This window comes from Elephantulus edwardii, unplaced genomic scaffold, assembly GCF_000299155.1.
Source record: "Elephantulus edwardii isolate Elephantulus edwardi_28Jun2011 unplaced genomic scaffold, EleEdw1.0 scaffold00239, whole genome shotgun sequence".
NCBI classification, from domain to species: domain Eukaryota; kingdom Metazoa; phylum Chordata; class Mammalia; order Macroscelidea; family Macroscelididae; genus Elephantulus; species Elephantulus edwardii.
The window spans coordinates 57,953-85,786 of NW_006399989.1; the positions used below are offsets into that span (position 1 = coordinate 57,953).

General features: G+C 39.7%; 1 protein-coding gene and 2 pseudogenes across 1 annotated transcript in view; 2 read left to right on the top strand and 1 right to left on the bottom strand.

Annotated features, from left to right (window-relative positions):
- Positions 1-5,580: 5,580 nt before the first annotated feature.
- Positions 5,581-6,748, top strand: LOC102852460 (annotated as a pseudogene).
- Positions 6,749-9,191: 2,443 nt separating this feature from the next.
- ALAS2 (aminolevulinate, delta-, synthase 2) overlaps positions 9,192-27,834 on the top strand; it is a 73,933-nt gene continuing 55,290 nt past the window's right edge. Inside the window, exons 1-3 of the mRNA XM_006898880.1 lie at positions 9,192-9,315; positions 20,208-20,400; positions 21,004-21,126. Coding sequence (XP_006898942.1) covers positions 20,223-20,400; positions 21,004-21,126 — 301 coding nt within the window. The 5' untranslated portion in view covers positions 9,192-9,315; positions 20,208-20,222. The remainder of the gene's footprint in view (positions 9,316-20,207; positions 20,401-21,003; positions 21,127-27,834) is intronic.
- LOC102852868 lies at positions 23,711-24,070 on the bottom strand (annotated as a pseudogene).

Sequence of the window (27,834 nt, forward strand, 5' to 3'; positions counted from 1 at the left end):
ATAACAAATAATTTTGAACATTATAATCTTTTAAGCTTAAGGCTAGAAGTATTAACAATATCATCATTTCCAATCCAGAGATATATGTTCCAATGCAGTACCTATTTTCCATAAATGGTTTTGGTAAGAAGAATGTTGTAAATGTGGATACATTTCTGCTATTCCTCTTCCATGCCACGATATAGTGTTATTAGCTTGAGCAGTTATAAATCCATTGCCATCCTTACTTTAACTTAATTCTTTTTTAAAAAAATTTAAATTTGTTATTCATTTCAGTGAAAATTTACAGAGGCTTTGGATTTCCATTCATTCATTGTTGTAGATTCCTTACATTTTCTAATTCAATTATTTTAGTCTTCAATTCTGTTCTTTCTGTATTTATTAGCGTTTTTAATCTGCTTATCAAATTTTAATTTTTTTATATCTCATTTTGCTACCTGGGTGCTTTAACTTTCTTTAAACATATTTAACCCTATTTTTTGGAAATATTTTATCTTTCCATTATCTTGGTCTCTAGATGAGAATTTTTTACCTTTTATATTATCCTTTTGATTTAGATTTCTTCTTTTGTGATCTCGTATGTTTTATCATTTTTTCTACTACATGATTATTTTAATATCATATTGTAATAATTTGAAATGTAAAGTTTTCTACATTTTGAGAAATTCTTTTCCTTAGGCTTATTTCCACGAGAGGGCACTTTGAATCTGTATCTTGTTTAGTGTCATCGAGTCAGAAACTATTAAAAACTGACCCTCCAGTGGGTTTTCACAAGCTATAAATCACATGGATGGAGATCATGCTTCTTTTTTTGGCACAGTTGGTGGATTTGAACTGTCTACCTTTGAACTGGCATTAGGTTTACTAGAGCTCACATTGAACCTAATTTATTCTATTACTCATGTAGGCTTTAAAACAAGCTTGGAAGCAGTAGTGACATTCACTTTCAGAATAGCTTGCCTCTGAAAACCCTATGAACCTGGAGAAAGATGAAAGTTATACACGTGTCCTGGTCTTTCATTCATAGGGTCTCTGCGAGTCACCTACGTCTTGATAACACTTAACAAAAACAGAATAGCGAGAGATCAGTTGGCCTAGTGGACAGAAAGTGATGCTACCAAGCCAAAGGTTGGTGACTCTAATCCGTGGCCCTCAGGCCTGTTTTTAATTGTTTTTGGTCAAACATTCTTCTAGGTTGTACAGCCTTGGTCTGTCCACTGGCTGTACAGAGATAACTTGTGGTTTCTATGAAGCTGAACACTGTGACACTGATGTGTCAAATGTGAGAATAGTTACCCATGGTGGACAGTGTTTGGAGGAGTTCTCTGATTAAAATAAGCTTGGAAGCAGGAGTGGCATCTGCTTCTGAAATAGCTTGTCCCCGAAAACCCTATGAATCTGGAAAAAGGATGAGTTATACAAGTGTCCAGATCTTTCATTCATAGGGTCACTATGAGTCACTTAACAACATGATGGCACTTAACAACAATAACAACAACGCATATACAGGATGCTCTGGTGATCTAGTGGTAGAGCTTCATGCTGCTAACCCAAAAGTAGCATATCTCTGGCAGTTTGAATCCACAAACAGCTGTACAGGAGAAAGATGGGCAATCTCCTCCCATGTGATGTACAGCCTCTGAAAACCTGCTTGGAGGTCAGCTATGAGTCAACTCCATCTCCACAATAATGAGTTTGAGATTTTTAGTTTGACACATGTAGGGAATTCTGATGGTCAAGTTCATAGGAATTTGGGTCTAACTCAAATTCAACACCTGTCTTGTAGTATGAATCTACTAGCAACTTCTAGGGAGAATTATGGACAATCTCTTCTTGTGCAATGTATAACCTCAGAAACCCATTGAGGGGTCAGTTATGTGTCAGTTCTGACTGGACAACAATTGGTGGGTAAATGAGTGAGTCTTGCTTCCTTTACATTGTCTTTATAAGGTAGGCATTATTTCTCCAATTTATATAAGGATACAGAGACAATAATTAATTTTCCTAGATGGTCAAGAGATTTTAAGGCAAAAACCTAATTGTAATATGTATTATGTAATCAGTGGTCACACCAAGATTCAAACATAAGACTTTCCAAGCACCCTTTCCTTAATCTAACTGGAGAATAAACTGCGTTTTGGGCCTCTGGGCAAGAAACAACTAACAAAGTATGTTTTAAAGGAACCACTGTGCACCTTGGACATGGTTATCTGGAATCTTGAGGATATAGGCTGATCTTTGAGGGCCACTTAAGATCCAGAGGTAAAGAATATAAAGATTAGTGGTGTGTTTATAGTGAGGCCAGCCTTGTAGAAAGTGTTCCAAAAGAAGGTTCCTCAGCTATCAATTGTGACAAATAGTTGGGCTCATCATTAACCCTTTGGAAAGGGTTTTTATGAAAAATATTTATATATGAGTTAAAACCCTTTAATGCACTCTCACTCTTTAATCAAGTCATTCCATTTATTTTTTTATTATTTTTTTTTTTGTGTGTGTGTGTATACCGTCAAATCAGATCTGACTGGCACAGGAGGAAACTGTCCCTCCTTCTCCAGCAGAGCATCTGGAGGATTCGAACTGCTCACTTCTGGGATTGCAGTGCAGCTTCTTTCCACTAAGCCACCAGAGTTCACCAAGTTATTTATTCCATTTCTAAAAAAAAAAAAAACTCAAAACCAACCAACCAAACAAACAAACAAATCCACTAAATTAGATTTGACAATATTTGTACAATGCTGTAAATACACTAACAATGATTTAATTATACACTTGAAATAGATTTTGTGGCATATAAATTATACTTCTACTAAAATTTTCAAAAATCAATACTAAGGAAATAGTCTTAGATGCAAACAAACACTTAAGTATTTTGACAATTATTGCAATTGAAACTGCAAAGTGAAAAGCTGAAACACTTAAAGGGTCACCACTGCTGGAAAGTCAAAGTAAAAGTTGAAATAACCACATGATATGCTATTAATTGGCTATTTAAAAATGTCTTTCAAGAGATTTTAAGGGGAAAAGTTCTAGTATTATATGTATTTTAGAAAGAAATTAAGAAATTTGAAAGATAATATTCTGAATTGTTCATTTACTTATACACATTTGAATATGGCATGGAAATAGTTAATCAGTGAAGTAGATTAATAAAAAAAATTGCCTCAACATCTACTCATGCACAAATTGACAATGAGGATACAAAAATAAATCAAATCCCACAATAAGTCCCAAGTAGTAGTTCCTGGGTGGTGCAATTTACTGCTAAGCAAATATGGGCAATGTGAATATACCCACAGATGCCTTGAAGACAATCTTACTCTTTGAAAATCTTTTGGAGCAGTTCTCTCTTCTGCACAAAGGGGTCACCATGAGTCAAAATGGACACCATGTGTCTCCTAAGACATAGACTACATCAGTAAAGATGTTGTTGTTGTTGTTATGTGCCGTAGAGTCGCCTGCGACTCATAGTGACCCTATGTACAACAGCCCTAAACTCCGCTCTGTCCTGTGCCAATCACACTGTCTCTGACACTCCCATCCCAATTATCCCAGTCACTGAATCAATCCACCTCATAGAGGGCCTTCCTCTCCTGCGCTGTCCCTCCACCCTCCCAAGCATGATGTCCCTCTCTAAGGACCGGTCTCTCCTCACAACATGTCCAAAGTAAGTTAGATGGAGCCTCAGAAACCTTGCCTCCAAGGAGCCACCCGGTTTAACCCTTTGCAGGATAAATCTGTTTGTTTTCCTAGCAGTCCATGGCATTCTCAATACTCTTCTCCAGCACCACAGCTCAAAGGCATCAATTCTCCTTCTGTCCTCCTTGGTCATTGTCCAACTCTCTGATGCATAACAAGTGATTGCAAAAACCATGGCCTGTATGGAAAATAGAGTCAGAGAAGCATGCACTGAAGAGTGTCACATGAGCACCTGCGACTGGGATTCTGCACTGCATAAGGAGATGAGACACTGAGACTATGTTTCCTCCTAAGGAGATGAGACCACTAATCAAAGAGAAAAAAAGAACATTTTGCCACAAAAGAGAGGTCATGTTGGGTAAAATATCTGCTCACTGTCATACTCTTCTCCAGGAATAATAAAGGAAGGCTCAATGTAAGCAACTATCACAACAACTTGCGAAACCTTAGCCACCTTACACCAAGAGGGAACTTCATGTACTTCTTTAAAACAGCTTGGAAGGTATCAAGCTTGGTAAGATTCACCGTCAGCTGCTCTCCTGTGTACAAACAGAATTGGTAGAGAAGCAGAGAAAAAAAAGCTCAATGCAATATGCATTTATGGCGAAGGTTCAATATCTCTGTCTTCAAGTTGCTGAAGGTAAAATGACACAGGAAAGCATAAAATAAGTTGCTGAATGAAAACCACTAAAATGCTGCTGAAAGCACACAATATGGGAGACCCTGGAGTACAACATGCTGAGTGAAATATCCCAGTTACAAAAGGACAAATACTGCATAGCACCAATGTCATAAAGCCAGTCTGACATGGGTTGTTGGGAGGAGAATAGGATAAGAGTGGATACATAATGACCATTGTATTGGAACAGATGAAAGAAAGAACTGTCTAAAATGAATATATGATTATGCATTATACATATGACAACAGCCCAAAATAAGAGGACTAGGGGAGTGGGAAGGTAGGTAATTATGCAACAATGAATGTTTTTTGAACTGGAGGAGGGTGAAGGGAGGACAATGGGGTAAAATGTGCAACAATGAATGAATTAAAATCTAACTTATCTGTAAAAGATACAATCACAAAATAAAATTTTATTTTAAAATAAGTTGCTGAAGGTAAAATGACAGGAAAACATAAAATAATAGAAGAAAATATAAAAAGGCATGGAAAGTATGGTGTGATAAGTGATATCAAGTTACCAAGGGATGCAGGAGTCCAGCCAGAGGACAGCATCGGGATTAGGCAGATTTTCCAAGGATGAGTATATTTAACCTCAATTTCCAAACTGACAAATGATTGGCCAGTTAAAAGAGAAGATCTGGAGACAGTATTTAATTTTTTTTCTCCTCGCTATTGTGTTTTTGAAAAAAGGTTATGTACACCATACTGTCCAATTCTATGCAGCTGTATTCCCAGTCCCTAGCACAGTTCCTGGCATACTGTAAAGAAAAGAAAAGAAAAGGAAGGAAGGAAAGGAAGGAAGGAAGGAAGGAAGGAAGATGAATGAATGAAAATAACTATCACAAATATCACAAAAGAATTTGTGATAAAACTGTTAAAACGTCTCATATAACTAAATTTGAAGGAGGAGTGGCATCCGGAAACCCTATGAACCTAGAGAGAGGATGAGAGACACCCAAGCGTTGAGGACTTTCCTTCATAGGGTCGCTATGAGTTGCCTGCGACTCGATGACACTTAACAACAACAACAACAACATAACTAAAAAGGAAAAAATCTAAAAAATAAAAAAAACAATACCGGCGGCCGCGGGACAGCGCACGGGCCGCCGCTGCTTGACTCTTCCTCCCGCGCCGGCAGGTGGGCGGGCTGGCTGGAGGGGCGATTGGTGCCGCGGCGCCCCCAAGGCTGCGTGTGATTCAAGATGACCAACGAAGAACCTCTTCCCAAAAAGGTTCGCTTGAGTGAAACAGACTTCAAAGTTATGGCTCTAGATGAGTTAATTCTAAGATGGAAGCATGAAGTATGAAGCATATGTGCAAGCTTTCCAGGGCAAGTACACAGATCTTAATTCTAATGATGTAACTGGCTTAAGGGAATCTGAAGAAAAACTGAAGCAGCAACAACAAGAGTCTGCACGCAGAGCAACCAAGGAACAAGAGATGCAAGAGTGTACAACTCAGATCCAGTATCTCAAGCAAGTCCAGCAGCCGAGCGTTGCCCAACTGAGATCAACAATGGTAGACCCAGCGATCAACTTGTTTTTCCTAAAAATGAAAGGTGAACTGGAACAGACTAAAGACAAACTGGAACAAGCCCAAAGTGAACTGAGTTCCTGGAAGTTTACGCCTGATAGCCAAACAGGCAAAAAATTAATGGCGAAGTGTCGAATGCTTATCCAGGAGAACCAAGAGCTTAGAAGGCAGCTGTCCCAGGGACGTATTGCACTACTGGAAGCTGAGTTGGCTTTACAGAAGAAATATAGTGAGGAGCTTAAAAGCAGTCAGGATGAGCTGAATGACTTCATCATCCAACTGGACGAGGAAGTGGAGGGCATGCAGAGTACCATTTTGGTTCTTCAGCAACAATTCAAAGAGACGCGTCAACAGCTGGCTCAGTACCAACAGCAGCGGTCTCAAGCCTCCAACCCCAGTACCAGCAGGACTACAGCTTCTGAGCCTGTGAAACAAGCAGAGGCCACGGGGAAAGACTGCAGTCGCCTGGCTAACGGACCAAGTAACAGCTCCTTCCATCATAGGACGTCTGGGTCTGGACTTCATAGGGAGGGGAACACAGCTGAAGATGACTCTCCTCCTTCTCCAGGGAATGGGAATAAGGCCTCCAATAGCTCTGAAGAGAGAACTGGCAGAGGAGGTAGTAGTTACATAAACCAACTCAGTGCTTGATATGAAAGTGTAGACTCTCCCACGGGCAGTGAAAACTCTCTCACACACCACTCAAATGACACACACTCCAATCCTGACCCTCAAGAGTAGAAAGCTGTGAGCGGGAAGGGTAACAGAACTGCGGGGTCCCGCCACGTGCAGAATGGTTTGGACTCAAGTGTGAATGTACAGGGTTCAGTTTTGTAACATATTTCCAGCAAATTTTTATACAGTGTCATTTAATTTGAGGAAGGATACTGTCCAGAAAATTAATGCATACTTTTGTCACAATTTGCCTTTTTTGTGGGTGTGTGTGTTGTTTTTTTTTTCTTTTCCTTTTTTTTTTTTGCTTCAATACCTGTGCCACTTTGGAAATTGTACCAATTAATTACTTTGAATCTTTGAATGTTGCTAAAGAGACATTTTGTGCAGGGTCAAGTTATTTTTATGAGTTAATGTGAAGTTGTAAATGGAAATCTTTCTTAAGGTATAACACAATGATGTGTATAAATCTGTGTATATCTAGAACCCGTGCTGTGTAAGGGCATTCTTATTCCTGCTGTTATTATACTTATGCAACAGTCAGAGTTATTATAGTAGATGTGGTTGATGACTGTCAAGTTTGCCCACTACACTAGTTTTCTCACTAAAAGTTGGACTTGTTTATGGGGTCCTGTAGTAGTTTCTGTGTTAGAAAACAGTTTTTTCCACCATACATCTGTGCATTTTCTCTTTAGGTAACTGAATGTTTAAGAAATTGTGTGCATAGTTGCTGAGTTTTTATAAATTGTTGTATCCTGTTAATGCATATGGTTCTGTGACTCCAATATATCTGGTACCTGTACTGACCAAACCTGAACAAAAATTTTTATTGTAATTTCATAAAAAAACCACAACAATAATAATATATTTTAGTCTTACAACAACCCTATAGTCTATAATTGTCCCATTTACTGATGGAGAATCTGAAGTTTAGAGAACCACATAGCTGACTAAGAAAAATTGGATGAGTCTGACTCTTTATCTATTTTTCTACATTCCTTAAATGAGTGAAGGACTAGATCACAAAAGAAATAGACAAATTACCAAGAAAAAAAATATTGAAAATATTCTAAATGTATTACTAACCCAAAGAAAACAATCCAAAACAGGTAAATCAAAGCAATACTGAGAAACTTCTTCTAGTACTTATCTGATTAAGGTTTTTTTCAAGATGTTGATTCAAATTATTAATATTTGTGTGTTTAGAAGAAAACAGATGTACACACACTCTCATACATCACTGACAAAGATTTTTAGCAGAGTTATAGTGTAAACTTCTCTAAATTTTTTATGTCTGTATATCCTTTAACTCGGGAATTATTTTTTGTATAAGCTACTCTATAAATATTCTTTTCTGTTATTTTCTTTCTTTCCTGTCCTTTTAGTGACCTTTTGCTTTTTACATGTATGATATCCTAATGTCATCCTACAATTTGTCTGGTCTTTAGTCATTAGTGTTCAATGAGTTAAATATACTTTTGGAATGTCTTTAAATTCAGGTGGATATATTTCAGGTCATATTTTGGCTCTCCTAGACTTGTTTCCATTTCTTCAGTTGGCCCTTGGCCTTGCTCTAAGTAATGAAATTGAATTTCTCCATTTTCTTTTTCTTAACAATATTACTCTATAGAAATCATTCTCTCATATACCCAAAGATGTTTATTGCAACATTATTGTTAATGAAGTGAATTAAAAAAATCCCTGTAAATAACCTAAACGTCTATAAATTAATAAAATGACCAAATAACTATGACGTTCAAACTTTGGAATATTATAATTTTACTAAAGAAAATAAGCTTATGTGGTCAGGTCTTCATGGTATATTAGTATTTGATCAAACAGGGGAAAATAAAGTTTCAGATCAATATGCAGAGCGTGATGCTAGTTACAGAAATAAATTAATGATAATATGCTCCATAGATGGACTTACTTGGGTATGTGGTAGAACTGATGTCCTAGGATTGAGAAGATATGGGGAAGAAATGAGAAAAAGAGGTGACAGGAAAGAAAAGAACGGGAACTTTGAGTTTTTAAATTCTTTATTCTGAGAGAGATGTATTGGGTTTATGTACTGCCTGGGGTTCTTAGGTAAATGTGGATAAATAACTTTCCCTTGCCATCCCTGTTTCTTCATCTCTAACATGGGGACGGTAGTACCTTTGTTTTAGTGTCCTTTTGAGGATGGTCTACATTAATCCATGTAAAGAATTTAAGAAATGGCCTTCATTATAAGTTCTCAATCAATATTGGCTGTTATTTTCTTGGACCAGACATTATGCTAAGTGCTTTCTATACGTGATGTTACATAGTCAAGGAAATCCTATGATGTAGTCTTTATGGAAACTAAGAGTTAGAGCTCATAAGAACAAAACTCTGTTTTATTGCTTCTATTTTATAAAGTTGAGGAAACCAAGAGTTAGAAAAGTAGTTTTGCTCATAACTATAGAGAGATAGCCTAATTCCAAAGCCTAGTGAGCTTATCTACTACCATATATAAAAAAGAGAGAAGAGAATCAAGATAGAGAAGTCAGTTCTCAGTGAGAGGAGAGGCAAAAAGAGACTTCACTGTATTTTATCTCCTGCAGGGACCTGAGATACTTTTGGGGCCAATACAGGGCCAGGCCAAAGAAAGGCGGGGTGGGTGGAGCTCAACTAGAGGAGAAGGAATAAATGCCCAATCCTGACCCACAGCAACAACCTGTCATTCGTTCGTCCTCAGTGCAGGGCAACAGGTAAGTGCTACTTTCAGTCCAATGCCATCTCTGGTCTGCCTGCCCATCTCAGAGCTCTTTGTATACTGATTCCCTGGTCTGACTAGATCTGACATTTTCTGTATCTGTATCTTGGAACTTTTATTATTTTTTTTTCCTTTTCCACTCCAGTGTCTCTTTTGGTTTCTCTCTGTTTTCTGTTTTCCTGTCCTTCCTTCCATTCCACCCACCCCGTTGATTAGTGTTCAAGATTACTCTCACTTCATCTGTCTGACACTCACTCACTTTCTCTTTTTTACTTTCCTCTATGATCTCTCTGTATCTTGCTTTCTCAACTTCTCTTGCTCCTCCTTTCTGTCTTTTTCCTCACCTCTTTTAGTCTCTTTGAATTTCTGTCTCTATTTTCTTCTTTTCCCAGAAAGATACTTTGACATTTCTTCCTCCAATTCTCTATTCCTTTATTTTTTTATACATCATTTTTTTGGCTGATCACACAGTTGAAAGGATTAGTCTAGGGGGTCAGGGTGGGGGGGGAATTGAGAGGATGTGGGAATGGTAGCAACAACTAACTGGCTAGGAAGAGATCATTAAAACTAAGAGGAGAAAATGAAAGAGGATCACTATACCCTAAAAACTTTGCATCTTCACTCTAATTCACGGTGGGATCCTAGGCAAGTCACTCATTATTGGGCAAAAAGGGCAGGTTGGTTATTATTTTTTTCAACCTCTTCTAATTTGATGTTGTCTTCTAATTTTCCCCCCCATTTCTATGAGTGTCTGATTTTCCAATTTCTAGCATCTAAAATTCTATAACTCAGTAGTGGGGGAAGTGCAGAAGGAAGAAAGTTAGGCCTCACATTTCCAACTTCTGAAAAGTAACCACTTCTCCATCATAGCTGATTATTGCAAAGCAAGCCCACAAAGAAAGAAGGGCACAAGGAATGGTGACATGAACGGTTTGGGGCTCTTTACTGGGATAGAGTTGTCGTTCCTTCTGGGTACTAACATAATAGAGGATTTTAAAGACTAGTTTATCTCGTGTTGCTATAACAGAAATACCACAAGCATATAGTTTTAATAAACAGAAATTCATTCTCTCAAAGTTTAGGAGGCTAGAAGTCCAAATTCAGTATGCCAGCTCTTTTAGTGTTGATATGTGGAACCAACTCATACTTTAACCTCTAGCAGGTTTTTAGAGGCTATAAATCACATGGGGGAAGATTTCCTATCTTTTTTCCACAAAGCATCTTGTGGATTTGAACCATGTGTCTTTCAATTGGCAGAATAACTTCTTACCACTTGGCCATCATACTAGCTCTTGAGGAAGATTTTATTTTTGTCCTTTCAACATCTGTTTGACCAGCATCCCTTGGAGATGCCCATATATCTTGATATGAATCTTCTCTTGAGTTCAGAAAGTTCTCAGTGCAGAGACATTGATTCAAGGGACATGCTTCTCTAGCAGCTCTTTTATTCTTGATGGTAGACTGTCAAGTCCCTCACTCTCTATTCATTTCTTCCTTTAACTCTTGTAAGACAAAATGTGATGCAAGTCACATACCAGAGAAACTCCTTCTATGTCAGATCAGGGCTATGACTTGAATAAGAGTGTTGTATCCACCTCTATCCTATTTTTAAATTTTATTTTATTAATTTTAATGAACATTTACAGAGATTTTGGATTTCCATTCATTCATTGTTACACTGTTTTCTCTACCCCCCTCCCCAGTTCGTTCCTCTCCTTTCCCCCCTTGAAAGTCTGTTTTAATTGTCCCATTGCCACAGTGCTTGTCAAAACCAGTTCTGATTAATCTCCTTTGTCAGTGTGTACTTTGCCATTCTCTATCACTCCTCCCTGAGAGAGATTTCACCTTGATTCATAAGGAAAAAGGGGGACGGCATATTCTCTTAGCTACTTCCTGCTGAAAAGGGACGCTGTAGGTTTCAGGGTGAAGATCTTCTCTCACTACTCTAAAGGGCCCCTTTGGCAATAGGAAACACATAGACTATTATGGAGATTGATTTTGGAATTTAGATGCACTGTTATCAATTGTGCTTAGCCATACATGTTCATATCCCTGAAGATGCATCATGGAACTGTTATAGCCTAGAAGACACAAATTTAACTAACAGGTACTAAAGGTACATGAGTCAAAAATTAAAAGCAATAATGTTCCAAGTAGAGGTTCTAACAGTGGCACAAATCAAGTTACAGAGGGAAGGTAGTTCTTAAAATAAAAGGCTTATTGACTAGCATTTTGTCTATTATAGGATAAAGGCTGGGAACCACAAGATGTAGAGGCTCAACTGTGTCATTTATTGTTCTTCACCTCTATCCTCTTAGAACTGATTGATTAAATCAAAGCACATCATGGAATAATTATATCATTATATAACTGGCACAATATTGAGAATCATAACGTAACCAAGTTGACAGACTTTGCTGTGAGAAGAGGAGGATGTGGGACACAATCCAATCCATGACATGCAGGGAAAATTTTTTTATCAATGTGCCACTTGGCCTAAAATTCCACTCTCATCTATTTGGGTGAAAACATAGATAAACGGCCCTTACTGATTATTACCATACAGTGGGTATGCATGTTATTAAAAGACAGAATGAATGTTGTGGTTTTGTTATGTGCCATTGAGTTGGAACTGACACATAGCCAATCTTTTGGGTTTTCAGAGAGTGTAAACAGAATAGGAGGAGACTGCCCATCTTTCTCCTTCAGAGCAGCTGATGGATTCAAATTGCATGTCTTTGCGTTGTCAGCTTAACTTAACTCCTTACCAATAGGCCACCAGAGCTCCCTTAAATGAGAAATGTTTAGCAATATCCGAAATTCTACTTCAGTTAGAAATATGTTCCTTTAGTAAAGGTATTTGTCATGGTTCAAAATTAAATGTCCTCAAAGAGACTCATAAACAGCAGAGGGGATAAACGCCTGGAGTCCACGGCTCTTGCAAACTCGGGCTGTGGAAACTCTCAGTCAAGAAAATATGTAGTACTATTTGAATTTCAAATCCATAACAGCTCAGGAACCATCTGGCCTAGATTAAAAAGGGTTTGGTAATTATGTATTCTGTGATCCTAGACCAATATTCTGGGACCCCAGTTTCACGCATTTAAGATAGAATTTGTATTAGTGTCTCTTTCTCAGAACATAATACTGAGAACTAAGAAAATAAATGCATGTGAAGTATTTACAGCAGGCATAGTAACTGCTCTGTGATTATTTAGCTATCAGAATCAGATGGGATCTATGCAATTTTCTAGTTCAATATCTGTGAAAAAATTATTGCTCAGAGAAGGAAAGTACAGAGCCCAAGTTCACATACAATAACGAAAAATTTGGTTAGAATCAGATATTTAATTTTTCATATTTTCTTTTACTTTCTGGGGAGTTCTGGAACATACTCCATAGGTAGTTGCATTGCTAACCCAAAGGCAGTGCTTCTATGGCAGTTCAAATCCACAAGTTGCTCAATGGAAGAACAGGAGAAAGATAGGCTGTCTCCTTCTGTGTAATTCACTGTTTGAAAACATGCTGGAGGTCAGCTATGAATCTATACCAACTCAAAAACGATGAGTGTAAGCATGTTTGTACCTTCAATTTCTCTACATAGAAGATATAAAAACAATAAACCCACCGAAATAGAGCTGATTCCAACTCAACAACCCTTCTTCAGGTTTATGAGACTATAAATCTTTTGCCTATAGAGCAGTTGGTGGATTCAAACTGATGAACTTTCTGTTAGCAGTGCAATATAATATATAATGCAGTATTCCACCAGAAAGTCTTTATAAAAATAATAGTTAAACTCATTGCCATCAGGCTAAATAAATCAATCTGGAGGAGACTGCTCATTTTTTCCCCATGGGGCAACTTGTGGATTTGAATTTCCTGCCTTTGAGTTGGCAACACAGCTCCTTACCCTCTAGGCCACCAGAGCTCTCTCAAAAATATTTAATAGTTAGTATTTATTCAACATTTAACTCTAAGACAAGCACTCTACATACATTTTATATGGATTATCATACTAAATATTCTCATCTCTATTATGTTGGATTTCCCTATTATTATCTGTATTTTCGAGAAAACCGAGCTGCTCCTTGGAGGCAAGGATTCTAAGGCTTAGTCTGACATACTTTGGACATGTTGTAAGGAGGGACCAGTCCTTGTAAAGTGACATCATACTTGGAAGAGTGGAGGGACAGCGCAGGAAGGGAAGACCCTCTATAAGGTGGATTGATTCAGTGAGTGGGGTAATCAAGATGGGTGTATCAGAGAGAGTGAGGTTGGCACAGGACAGAACAGAGTTTAGGGCTGCTGTACATAGGGTTGCTATGAGTTGCAAGCGACTTGACGGCACATAGCAACAACAACAATACACAAATCATTACCAGAAAATAATACTTTCTGTACTTGTTGCCGTTGGTGAGTACCATCAAGTCAGAACCAAGTCCTTCTTTCTCTGATTTATAGCCTGATGAAAAACTCATTGCCATCAGAGCTCCCTTTATAAAAATAATACTGTTATGCCATCATAGAGAGAGACAGGACTCATCCCTGATAAATTCCCTTCCTGACCACGCAGTGTTTCCCTGCTCTGTTCTGAAGACTGCTTCATGGTCCAAGTTTAGGTTTTGCATAAGCATAATCAAGTGTTCTGGGATTCCCATTCTCCTCAAGGTTAACCACAATTTATTGTGATCCACACAGGATAGTTAATTAAACACAGACATTTCTCTGGTACTCTTTGCTTTCTGCCAAGAACTATCTGAAATTGGCAATAATGTCTTTAGTGCCATGATCTCTTCTAAACCCAGCTTGTACTTCTGGTAGCTCTCTGTCAATATTCCGGTCATTTCTGGATAATCATCAGCAGGATTTTGCTTGAGCGTGATATGAGTGATACTGTACAATAATTTCCACACTCTGTTAAGTCACCTTTTTTTTAAATGAAAATAAATATAGATCCCTTTCAGTCAGTTGGCCAGGTACCATAGACTGCCAAGAAAACAAATACGTCTGTCTTGGAGATGGTGAAACCAAGTTTTTCCTTGGAGGCTAGGATTTTGAAGCTCTGTCTCACCTACTTTGGGCATGTGGCCAAGACAGACTGACTGATCCTTAGAAAAGGATATCATGCTCAGAAAGGTGGAGGCACAGCACAGAAGAAAAAGACTCCAGATGAAATGGATTTACACAGTTACTAGGGCAATGGGGGTAGGTGTATCAGAGTCAGTGAGATTGGCGCAGGACAAGGCAGGCTTCAGAATGGTTGTACATAAGGCCTCTATGAGTCATAAGTGACTAGACAGCACATAACAACAACAACAACATATGCCATCAAGTAGGAACTGACTCATAGTTGACCCCTCGGGTTTTTGAAAACTATACATCACAAGGGAGGAGACTGTCCATGGAGCAGCTGGTGGATCCAAACCATGTATCTGTCTTTGAGTTGGTAGTGCAGTTCCTAGTATAAAGTATTATTAGATACTAATGCACAGCAGTCTTTTCCAAGTTGAGTGATCTTCCTCTCATCCTCTACTTCCCAGCATGAAGTCCTTCTCCAAGGACTAGAAAATACTCTCAACAAGATGAATTGACACAATGACCACAACAATGGGCTTGAGCATATCAGAGATGATAAGGATGCTGTAGAATAGGGCAAGGGTCAGATCTGTTATTCAAAGGGCTGTTAGGTGTCATTGTTGTCTTGATGGTAACAACATTATCAGTCTGACTCCAGAGCCTGTACTTTATCTAAAATTATTAATTTTTAAATTTCATTTTACTCATTTCACCTTATGGTAAGTAGTGGGATGGAATAGAAACAGATCTCAGATGTTATGGGTACACAACAATGTAAGGCCCTACAACTAGAAGTGCTTTTAAATTATTTTTCCTCATATATCTCAAAGATGCTCAGGTAAAGAGAGAGGAAAAAATTCAATAAAGGCATCTCAGAAGAGGAGAATCTTGAACTAGAACTAGGAAAACTGGAGTTTTTATTTTGCTCAGACCCTAAAAATACCATTGCCAAATGATGAAACTAGTTCTAATTCTACACATGAGAATAGATGCTAAAATACCATGGATTTTACTCCTAATATTGGAATGTTTCTTTCCTACAAGTCTCTATGATATTATTAGTATTGCCAGTGTTAATGCTAGTTAAAGAAATTTACAGGAGCAATTTTCTTATTTACTCCTCCTTGGGTCATTCATCCCTCCAGCCAATTACTAAGAGGCAATTCCAGGAAGAGGCTCCTCTTCTCTTCCACGCCCTACTCTCAGACTTGGGAGTGGTCAGACTCTAATGGTGATAACAGCTGAGAACTTTTATCTGTGGTGTGCAGGTTCAACCCTGAGTTCTTTAGCCTTTGCAGGCACTTCTTTTGGTACAGAAGGAAAATTCCTATATCTAGATACTAGTTAGACATTGGATCAAATTAATTACCCATCATGTGAGGTAAGCACCATCTGTCAAGTTTGACAGATAATAAAAACTGAGATCCAGAGAAGGGAAGTGACTTGTCCAAGGATACCTAACAAGGGAGTTGAGGAGCTAGAATTGGAAAAAGCTAACATTCATTTAAAACTTAACTATGTATCAGGAACTTAATTTTTTTAAAAAGGCTTAATATGGGTTATTTTTAAAATTTCTTTCAGTGATCTTCTGCTTTCACTAATTTCAGGATTTATATACTATGGCTACATATCAGCTCGACCAGTGTGCATGTGATACTCTGATACAACAAAGGGAAGAAATTACTTTGTGAATTAGAGGGAGAGTACTTAATCTTTGAGATCAGGAAGTGAGAGAGCTTGTAAGGAGATTAGGCTACAAGTGCTTCTTGTACATTTGTCCTTCACAACATAAGACCCTATATACTAGAGGTGTTGTTACATGTTTTTACCTCATATCTATCCCATTGTCCTGTCCCTCACATTGTCTTGCATTTTGAAGATAGTTCTTCAATTTGTCTTTTTGTTTCATTTTGTTTATTCCTCTTGTTCTGTCCTTCTCTGTGTATCTGAACCCACTCTCCCATACTAATTTCCAACATGATTTAGCCACCATTATTTTTGGGTTTAGAACGGATCGTGGTACTAGGGATTTTGTAGCTGATGTTAGATGGATCTTAGCTGAAAGCAGGGAATACCAGAGGAATGTCTATCTGTGTTACATTGATTATGCAAAGGCGCTTGACTGCGTGGACCATAACAAACTGTGACTGACTCTGAGAATGGGAATCCCAGAACACTTGATCAGTCTTCAGAACAGAGCAAGGGAACACTGCACGGTTCAAAATTGGGAAGGGCGTACGCCAGGGATGTGTCCTATCACCATACTTTTTCAACCTGTATGCAGAAGAGATCATCCACGAGGCTGGGCTCGATGAGGAGAAATGCGGCATCAGGATTGGTGGAAGATCTATCAACAATCTGCGTTATGCAGATGACACAACCCTGCTTGCTGAAACTGAGGAGGACCTGAAATGCTTGCTGCAGAGGGTCAAGGACTGCAGCCTCCAATATGGATTGAGGCTCAATGTCAAGAAGACAAAGATTCTCACCACTGGACCAATTGGCAGCATCAGGATGGATGGTGAAGAGATTGAGATTGTTCACAGCTTTAGTTTGTTTGGCTTCACAGTCAACACTCTTGGCACCAGTAGCCAGGATATTAAAAGGCGTATTGCCATGGGAAAGTCTGCTTTTCTGGACCTCTCCAAAGTACTGAAGAGCAATGGTGTCTCTCTGGAGACTAAGGTGCGTCTGATACAGGCCATGGTCTTTGCAGTCACTTGTTATGCATCAAAGAGTTGGACAATGACCAAGGAGGATAGAAGGAGAATTGATGCCTTTGAGCTGTGGTGCTGGAGAAGAGTATTGAGAATGCCATGGACTGCTAGGGAAACAAACAGATTTGTCCTGGAAAGGGTTAAACCGGGTAGCTCCTTAGAGGCAAGGATTCTGAGGCTCCATCTAACATACTTTGGACATGTTGTGAGGAGAGACCGGTCCTTGGAGAAGGACATCATGCTTGGGAGGGTGGAGGGACAGCGCAGGAGGAGAAGGCCCTCTATGGGGTGGATTGATTCAGTGACTGGGATAATTGGGATGGGAGTGTCAGAGACAGTGCGATTGGCACAGGACAGGGCAGAGTTTAGGGCTGTTGTACATAGGGTCGCTATGAGTTGCAAGCAACTCGATGGCACATAACAACAACAACAACAACAACAACATATCCGTATTATTAAGTTTTGCCATTTTTCTCTACTCTCTCCTCTTTGTACTTTTAGTAACTGTTTTCTACAAAAAACCAAGAGTTGCAGGTTCAGTTTCCAGGAAATCTGTAGAAGTTCATGTAATTGTAACAAGACTTCAATGATATAATTCAGGAGATGCACCAGAACTGTACCACCTTCTAATGGACCTGAATAATGCTTCTCTTCCTCTAACTCTTCTTTGTCCTCTGCAATTTCTGACCCCATTTCTTTATTATCTTTTTGCCTGGCAGTGATTTTCTCTAACTCTTAGCTTTTCTCCTCTTCTCAATCCTTCTGTGTCGTCTTTGTCATCATTGTCTTCATCATCGTCATCTTAGTCTTCTTCTTCTTCTTCTTCTTCTTTTTCTTTCTCTCTCTCTCTCTCTCTCTCTCTCTCTCTCATTTTTTTCTTCTATCCCTAGTTTTCTGAGTCTTCAGGACATCTTGACACTTCCTTGTGCTCTTTTTGCATCTCTTTGCTTATCTGTGTCTACCTCTAGCCTTGCCTCTCACTTTCCTTCTGTTCATTTCTTTTTGTTAAAATAGTTATTTTTGTCTGTCTACTTTAATACTCCTCCTCTGCTTCCTAATGGGTACCTCTTCTGCTTCTCTTTATATGTCTCTCCTTTTCTACATTTATATTCCTCTGTTCCTCCCTTTGTTTCTGTCTTTTTTCTCTGGCAGACTATCTCTCTTCTCTGTCGTTCGATATCTGTGTCATTTAATATCTCTCTCTTTTGTCTCAGACTTTTCCTTATCCCCAGTTTCTTATTATTCTCTTTTCCTGTCATTCTGGATTAGTATTCCTCTTCCTTTCTGTTGTCATTTCTATTCCTTCCTTTCCCCTGGCATTGCTTTCCTTCTCTCCCTAAATTTCTTCCAACTCCACCACTAGCATACATAACCTTGCCCTTTCTCTGCTTTTCTCATTTTCTTTTCCTCTGTAGCATCCCCTATTCTCCTCCTTATTCCATTCAAATCCCTATTTAGGCATTGATTTACTGCCAAATTAAAATTTATTGAGCACCTATTATGTACAACTTGATTGCTTTTTTTATGACCTCTGTCTCTTTTCTCTCCTCTCATAACTGCTCCTTGCCTGTCTTCTACCTTCATGGGGCTCTACTTTTGCTTTCTCCTTTATCTGTGCTATTCCCCGCTCAAACATTTTTTTAAATTATTTTGTGTTGGTTTGCATACAAAATTAATGTACATCGTGTTTCACAGTTTTCTTCATTTATATTGTGTTTCATTCCCATATGTTGTGTTTTATAAAATTAGTCACCATTGAACTATGCCCATCATTACACTGTTTTGCAGGTCCCCAACAAATCTTTCTCATTTCCTTTACCCACTCCCTCCACCTACCAAATTGTGTGACCCTGTCGTTTCCCCCCTGCATATCCTTGTCCTGCTGCTCCCACGCTTCCCCCTCGTGAGACACCATACGCATTGATAGTTATCCATCTGTTTGATTGTGGGTTTGTTTGTTTTATTAAAAAAAACACCTATTTTCAAGCCCAAAATAAACTCACAGACAGCAATATACCAGTGTAAGAGCACACGAATCTATAGTCTAAAGCTTCCTCTTTCTTTCTGTTCTATGAATCTCCATAAACTGGTGCTTGTAATCTCCAGCTCCTTCTCCTTCCTCTGGCTGGGTCTGTTCAGGAAATAGTATGGGCCAAGCCTCAGGAACCTTGGAAAGCCAGTTTTGGTTGTTTGTTTGTTTTTTAATCTGTGGTCTTAAATGTTGTCTAAAGGAATGATAGACTATCAACTCCCATATTGCCACACACTAACATATTTCAATGATTTTCACTGTCATTAAAGGGGTATGTGACAGAATCTGGGTTAGAGTCCAGATTTCCTGACCTCTAGCTGAGATTTAGGGACCTCTCCAAAGTACTGAAGAGCAATGGGTCTCTCTGGAGACTAAGGTGCATCTGATATAGGCCATGGTCTTCGCAATCACTTGTTATGCATCAGAGAGTTGGACAAGGACCAAGGAGGATAGAAGGAGAATTGATGCCTTTGAGCTGTGGTGCTGGAGAAGAGTATTGAGAATGCCATGGACTGCTAGGGAAACAAACAGATTCATCCTGGAAAGGGTTAAACCGGGTAGCTCCTTAGAGGCAAGGATTCTGAGGCTCCATCTAACATACTTTGGACATGTTGTGAGGAGAGACCGGTCCTTGGAGAAGGACATCGTGCTTGGGAGGGTGGAGGGACAGCGCAGGAGGAGAAGGCCCTCTGTGGGGTGGATTGATTCAGTGACTGGGTTAATTGGGATGGGAGTGTCAGAGACAGTGCGATTGGCACAGGACGGAGCAGAGTTTAGGGCTGTTGTACATAGGGTCGCTATGAGTCGCAAGCGACCCAACAGCACATAACAACAACAACAACAGCTGAGATTATTTTCTCTACCTCTGAATAATAGTCAGTTTCTTATTACCTCCTCTGACATCCTGTTGGTGTTTTTTAATGTTGGGAGAAAGTTCTTGAACTAGTGAATACAGCACATATTAAGTAGAAAACTACAGGCAAAGGATTTAGGGCAGAAATGACTCTGCTTTAGTAAGAACCTCATGATTGAATCTCATCTCTTTTACACCTTCCACAGAACGTCAGGCTCAAGATGGCAGTGGCTCTGTTGCTAGGGTGCTGCCCAGTACTTTTTCGGGTCCCCACAAACTTCCTGGGCAAAGTGGTTAAGACTCACCAATTCCTGTTTGGTGTTGGACGCTGTCCCATCCTGGCAACCCAAGGACCAACCTGTTCTCAAATCCACTTTGAAGCAACTAAAGCTGGAGGAAGTGAAGACATTACTGGTAAATGGGAAGATTTTCTAAATCTTGGAAAAATTGGGACACAAGGTTTCAAATTATGTTGGCCATCATTGTCTAAAAATTAGGAGGGATCATGTGAAAAATATTAAGGGAAGATTAACTGGCCTGATAAAGATAACTGGGATCTGTTTCAGTGAAAAACAGTGTCACTCTCATGTCCCTCATATGCTATACTCTAGTTATGATAAAACTTCCTAAAACTGCCTGAATCAACCTTATCTTCTTAAGCTTCTATGACTTTGTTTCTATATTTTCTTTAACTTCAGTCAACTCTCTCCTCTACCTTTTACATAAGTATCTCATACCTTGTCTTGACTACTTAGCTTAGGCATCACCTCCTCTTAGAAGTCTGCCTAGACCTTCAGCCTGTACAATTTCAACTCTGGACTTCAATAGCCTCTGTCTTTCCTCCTCTATCAATATTTAGTGTAATATGTCTTCAATATGTATCACTCCCACCAACCTAGGACAGAATATAGGGCTTGAACGTAGAGGAGGTCTCAGTAATCACTGTTAAATTGAGTTTATGGCTAGAAATTAATCTCCACTTACTCTGTTACCTTTTCATAGACTCTCCATCTCTAGCCAGGGGTCACTGTCCTTTCATGCTGTCAGAACTCAAGGAGGGGAAAACCAAATTTGTGCAGAAGGCAGCCCCAGAAATCCAAGAAGATGTGAAAGCTTTTAGAAAAGGTTGGAGTTAAGTTCTACTTTATCTAACCTCGACTCCTAGTGTTTGAACACATTTCATTAGAGTCCTGGGCTAGGCTAATCCAAAGGCATCTAATAAATACACATACCATGATGAGAATCCCAGTTTTTCCCCCAGGAAGTCATGGTAGGTTTAGGGTTGTGCACTGAAATGCAGACCTCTATTCTATCCCCTCCCCCAAACACACTCTCTCTCTCTCTCTCTCTCTCTCTCTCTCTCTCTCTCACACACACACACACACACACACACACACACACACACACGGTGGGATCTTGTAACTTTCAGTCATTGATATGAGCTCTCTCTCTCTCTCTCTCTCTGCTTCCTCCACTTCAGGTAGTGAAATGGATTTCACTAGGGACTCTTGCAGCTAAAAAAATAAACAAATAAACTGAGTTTTCATAAAAGAGAAATGTTGGGGAGCAAACACATTCTTTATAAGGGTGTAGACTCCCAGATCAGTTCAACTGGTACAATTCATAGCTGACCTTCTAGCAAGTTTTCAGAGGCTGTAAACTGCATGGGAGAAGATTGTTCATCTTTCTCCACAGAGTCAAACCACATTCCTTTGAGTGGGTAGTGTAGCTCCTTACCACTAGGCCACCAGGGTCCAACTACCCAAGATAATGACATTTGAAAGACCACATGTTGACATCTTTTATAGCTCTTCTAAGATATCACTAAACTGATAAACAAATCAACTACCACTGACTCATAGGGACCCTGTAGAATAGAGTAGAAGTACCCATAAGGTTGCCAAGGCTGTAAATCTTTACCAAAGTAGACTGCCTCATCTTTCTCCTGCAGAGAAGCTGGTGGGTTCAAACCACTGACCTTCCAGTTAGCATCTGAGTACTTTGGCTATTGGGCCACAAGTGCACCTTTTATGATATAATTGTTGTTGTGTGTACCTTAAAGTTGGAACCAACCCATAGCTGACCCTCCAACAGATTTTCAGAGGCATTTATTTGCGTGGAAGGAGACTGCCCATCCTTCTCCTGTGGAGCAGCTGATGGCCTCAAACCCTGTGCCTTCAGGATTGCAGCAGAGCTCCCTGCCACTAGATCAACAGAACTATCATGATATAATTGTTGTTGTTATTGTTATGTGCCATCGAGTCACCTGTGACCCATAACAACGCTATGCACAGCAACTCTGAACCTGTCCTACCCTGTCCTGAGCCAGTCTCACTAATTCTGACACAATTGTCATTGCCCCAGTCACTGTATCAATCCATCACTGGGGATCTTCTATGTTGTCTCTCCAACCTTCCAAGCATGTTGTCCTTCTCCAAGGACTGGTCTCTCCTGGCCACATGCCCAAAGTGTGTGAGACAGAGCTTCAAGATTTTAGCCTCTAAGGAGAGACCTGGTTTCACCCTATCCAAGAGAGACATATTTGTTTTCTGGGCAGTTCAGGGTATGTTCAAGACTCTTCTCCAGTACCACAATTCGAAGATATCCATTTTTCTTCTGTCATCCTTAGTCACTGCCCAGCTCTCTGATGCATAGAAAGTAATTTTGAAGACCATGGCCTGGATTAGGCACACCTTAGTCTTTAGATTGACATCGTTGCTTTTCAACACTCTGGAGAGATCCCTGAAAGCAGAGTTTCCCAATGCAATTTGTCTTTTGATTTCCTGACTGCTGGTGCCAAGAGTGTTGATTATGGAGCCGAACAAGCTGTAATTATTAACAACCTCAATCTCTTCTTCCTCTATCATGGTGCTGCCAATTGGTCCAAGGTGAGAATCTTTGTCTTCTTGATGTTAAGCTTCAATCCATATTGAAGATGACAGTCCTTGATCTTATGCAGCAAGCGCTTCTAGTCTTCTTCAGTTTCAGCAAGCAAGGTTTTGTCATCTGTATATTGTAGTTTGTTGATAAGTCTTCCTCAGATCCTGATGCTACATTCCTCCTCATAAAGCCCAGTCCCCTGAATGATCTGTTCTGCATATAGATTGAAAATGTATGGAGACAGGGTGCATCCCTAACATACTCCTTTCCTGATTTTGAATCATGCAGTGTTTCCTTGCTCTGTTCTGAAGACTGTTTCTTGGCCCAAGTATAGGTTTTGCATAAGCATAATCAAGTGTTCTGGGATTTCCATTTTCCTCAAGGTTAGCCACAATTTGTTGTGATCCACACAGTCAAATGCCTTTGCACAGTCAACGAAACACAGATTCCTCTGGTACTCACTGCTTTCTGCTAAGATCCATCTGACATTGACAATAATGTCTCTATAATGGCAATAATAGTGCCAAACCTCTTTTAAACCTAGCTTGTATTTCTTTTTTTTTTCCTTTTGTTGTTTTATTTTGAGCCAACACTAGAACAGAGAGAGAAGCCAGGATCAACTCACAAACAGATACAAAGCAAAGAGACAGAGAGACAGTGATTTAGAGGCCGGTCACCAGAAAGATGTCATCAGTGTGGGAAGATGCCCCAGATGGCAAGGCCTCTAAATGGATGGAACCAAGTGTTCAGTCACTCTCTCGCGCTTGGGTAGAATGTTCAGTTGGATGGCATTCACGTGGACACTGGGGTTGGGGGGGAGCTTCTCCAATCAGTCCCAGCCATTGTCCTTGATCATGTGTGCTAACTCAATGATGTATTTGCCTTCTTTATACTTCTGGCTGCTTTCAAAGGCGTGTTCATATTTCCAGCCCAGAGTGGTTTTGCAGTTTTCACAGTAAATGTCTGCAACTGCATGCAGTCCTGTTAGCAACACTCGCTCTTCTGCGGGCCCACAGCCCACATTAACTACTGAATTAAAGAGGTATGCACGTCCTTGACTTCCTTGGAACGACTTGGAAATGAGTTCATCGTGATTGGCCAAGTGAGCTCTGCAATGAATGCAGCTGTAGGTCCGGTGGCAGGAGGGCAAATACGCCTGGAAAGTCTTGGATCTCGTCATCTTCACCATTGGTGCCGCTGATTGTGGGGTGAACTCCGGGGCAGCCCACGAGGCACTCCCACAGGACGGGTCGCACGGGAAACACCGGAAGACGCAAGTAAAGGCCGTGGTTTGGCAGGAGGTAGGTGTGGGGCAGGCTCCACACACTGGTGATGTCTTCAGAGGAGGGACCTTCAAACAGAGGTCTAGTTCTCAACAGTCCGGCTGCAGGCTGCTCCGTCCTGCCAGCTCCAGGCTCGGCTCCGCGGGGGTGCGCAGTGGCACGGGTCGGCCCCGCTGGATCCCGGGCTTCGGGCGCGCTCTTAAAGCCACAGACGTCGTTGTCGCCGCCGCCGTCGTCGCCACCACCGCTCTGCATCCCTCCGGGTCCCGGCCGGGGGCTCCTAGCTTGTATTTCTGGTAGTTCTCTGTCCATGTACTATCCCAGTCATTTCTGGATGATCTTCAACAGGATTTTGCTAGTGTGTGATATTAGTGCTATTGTTTTATAGTTTCCACACTCTGTCACACTTATCCCCTTTTTGGAATGGGAATAAATATGCATCTCTTCCAGTCAGTTGGTCAAGTAGTTGTCCTCCAGATTTCTTGGCACAACACAACTTGGTGAGCTCATCCAGGGCAGCAACTGTTGAAATACGTCAATTGTTATTCCATCAATTCCTGGGGCTTTAATTTTTGCCGAGTCCTTGAGAGCAGCCTGCACTTCCTCCTTCACCATTGCCTCTTGATCATATGCTGTTTCTTGAAATTCTTCTGTCAGCCACTTCTTTTTGGTACAACGACTCTGTATATTCCTTCCATCTTCTTTTAATGCTTCCTGAATTATTCAATATTCTGTGCATAGCATCCTTAAGCATTGCAACTCACAGCTTGAATTTGTTCTTCTTTTCCTTCGGCTTAAGAAATTCTGAGTGAGTTCAGCCCTTTTGATTTTCTAACTCCAGCTCCTTGCGCATTTCATTATAATAGTTTTCTTTGCCTTCCTGATCTGCCCTTTGAAATATTTTATTCAGCTCTTTAACTTCTTGATTTCTTCCCTTTGCTTTGGCTTCTCAACACTCTAGTGCAATATTCAGAGTTTCTTCTGACATTCATTTTGGTCTTTTCTTCTTCTTCCTTCTTTGTAATGACTTTTTGCATTCTTCATGAATGATATTCTCCCACAGCTCATCTGGTCTTCATTCAATAGCGTTCAAGGCCTCAAACCTATTCCTGAGTTGGTTTTTTAATTAAGGAGGAAGAGACTCAAGACAAATTTTGATTCCTGTGGATATGACTTAACTTTCTTTAGATTTAATTTGAATTTGCATATGAGTAGTTTATGGCCTGTTCCACAATCAGTACCTGGCCTGGTTTTCACTGATGATATTCAACTTCTCCAAACATTTCTTCCACAGATGTAATCCCATCAAGTGAAATCCATGTGCATAGCCCATGTCTATGTTTCTTATGAAAAGTATTTATTATTAATAAATCGTTGACTGTGCAGAATTCTATTATTCTATTCCCATCCTCATTTCTGTCACCAAGTTCATATTTTCTGACTTCTGATGCTTCTTCCTGGTTCCCAACCTAGTCACCATTATTATGAATGCATCTTGGTTACATTTTCAATCAATTTCTGACTGCAACAGTTGGTAGAAATCATCTATTTCCTCCTCTTGGGCTCTAGTCTTTGGTGCATAAATGTGAATGATAGTGGTATTAACAGGTCTTCCTTGTATGTGTATGGATATTATCCTGTCACTCACAATATTGTATTTCAAGATGGATCTAGACATGGCCTTTTTAACTATGAAAGTGACCGTGTTTTTACTCACCATTTCGTCTCCAGCACAATAGCTCATATGATTGTCTGATTCAAAATGTCCCGTGCCAATTCATCTCACTTCGCTAATACCTAATATGTTAATATTTATGCTTTCCATTTCTGTGTTAACAATGTTTAGTTTTCCAACATTCATGCTTCTCACATTCCATGTACCAATCACTAGGTTGTTTTCTTACTGCTGTTCCTCCTCTTTTGTGTTTCTAAATTTGAGTGCTCAGTTGCCATATCTGTTAGTCTACTCTAAGTTGTGTTCTGCATAGGGTTTTCGAAAGCCTGTTATATTTTGGAAGTGGATGGCCAATCCTTCTTCCTAGTCTGTCTTAATTTGTATGCTTAGTTTTAGAACGATATCTGACAGACAAGCATTTTACCAAGCAGATAAAAACCACTTCTCTTACAGATATAACCAATACATTCACTGCCCTCCTCTCCCCCAAACACGTGTGTCTTGTCTCTTCCCTTTCCCTGCTCCATCACCATTTCTTGCACTATCACCTACCTGGTCAAACCCTCCATTCCCCAGCCACTTCTTGATATGATAGTTTATAATTTGGGACAAAAATTATATCTTAATGATATTCATGAAATGATAAAGTACACTGCCTTTTATCTACCTCCTAAGTGTAGAGATCTCAGAATGACTGCCTGTTTTTTCTCTCAAAAGAAAATTCTAGTGAAGAGGTTATGACTCACCTTATGGAAAATTCCCTGACCTTATATTACATGATTAAAAGTGATCCTATGAACAACAGATTAAAACCTTGCACTATCCTCAAAATCTTCTCCATGCTCAATCCCATTATTGTTTCAGTCACTGTGTTAATCTATATTGTTGAAGGTCTTCCTCTCTTTCGCTGACCCTCTACTTATACCAGCCTGGTGTCTTTTTCCAAGACCTGAACACTCTTAATAACATGTTCAAACTATGTGAGACAAGTTTTACCGTCTTTGCCTCTAAGGAGCATTTGGTTGCACTTCCTTCAAGACAAATTTGTTTGTTATTTTGGCAGTCCATGATATAGTCAATGTTTTTCACCATTACCACCATTCAAAAACATAAATTATTTGGTCTTCTTATTCATTGTTCAACTTTCAGATGTATACATAGCAGCTGAAAAATACTATGGCTTGGATCAGGCAGACTTTAGTCTTTAAACTGAAAATGTTACTCTTTAGCACTCTGGAGAGATCCTTGGCAATAGATTTCCCCAATGCAATACGTCTTTTGGTTTCTTGGCTGGATACAGAGCTTGTTAGATACAAGAATTTGAAGATGATTTTGGTTCTGTGCTTTCTTCAGCTTCAGTTGACTCTCTCTGCTACCCTACCCACATGGGTAGATGGAGAAGTCTTCCTCTGCATGTAATTTCTTCTTTCAGAAAAATGTTTTCTATATCATAAACTTAAATTTCTTATGTTCCATTGTGCTTAAAAGGAGAGAATATGCTTTCTTTTTTTTATATCACTCTCAATGGTCAATACAACCCCATATTTCTGTCACACTTGCCCAGTTCTTTGGCCTCAGTTAGCCAGAGGAAGCCACCATTATCCAGTGTCCAGGAGCCAAAGTAGCTCTCAAAGGTCATATACCTGATTCAGAACAGCATGGCTGTTGAGTTTGTTAAGGTGTCAGGAAAGGGAATTAGTGCTGAGAGGACTTCCGACACTAGATGAATGAGCTTTGAAACCAAAGGGAGTCCAAATTTACATTTCATTGTTGGCATTTGCTGAATTTGTGTACTTTGGCAAGTAAATAACACCTCTTTTCTGAACCTCAGAAGGATTTTAATACCACCTTAAATAGATTACCATGAGGAAGAAATAAAGTTGTATTTATATAAATTTTTTTAATTGGGAAAAACATATTGGGGGTACAAGGAGGTGAGGGTTGGGGGCAGAAGGGTGAGGATGGGCCAGGATGCAGTTGCAGAGCTGCACAGTT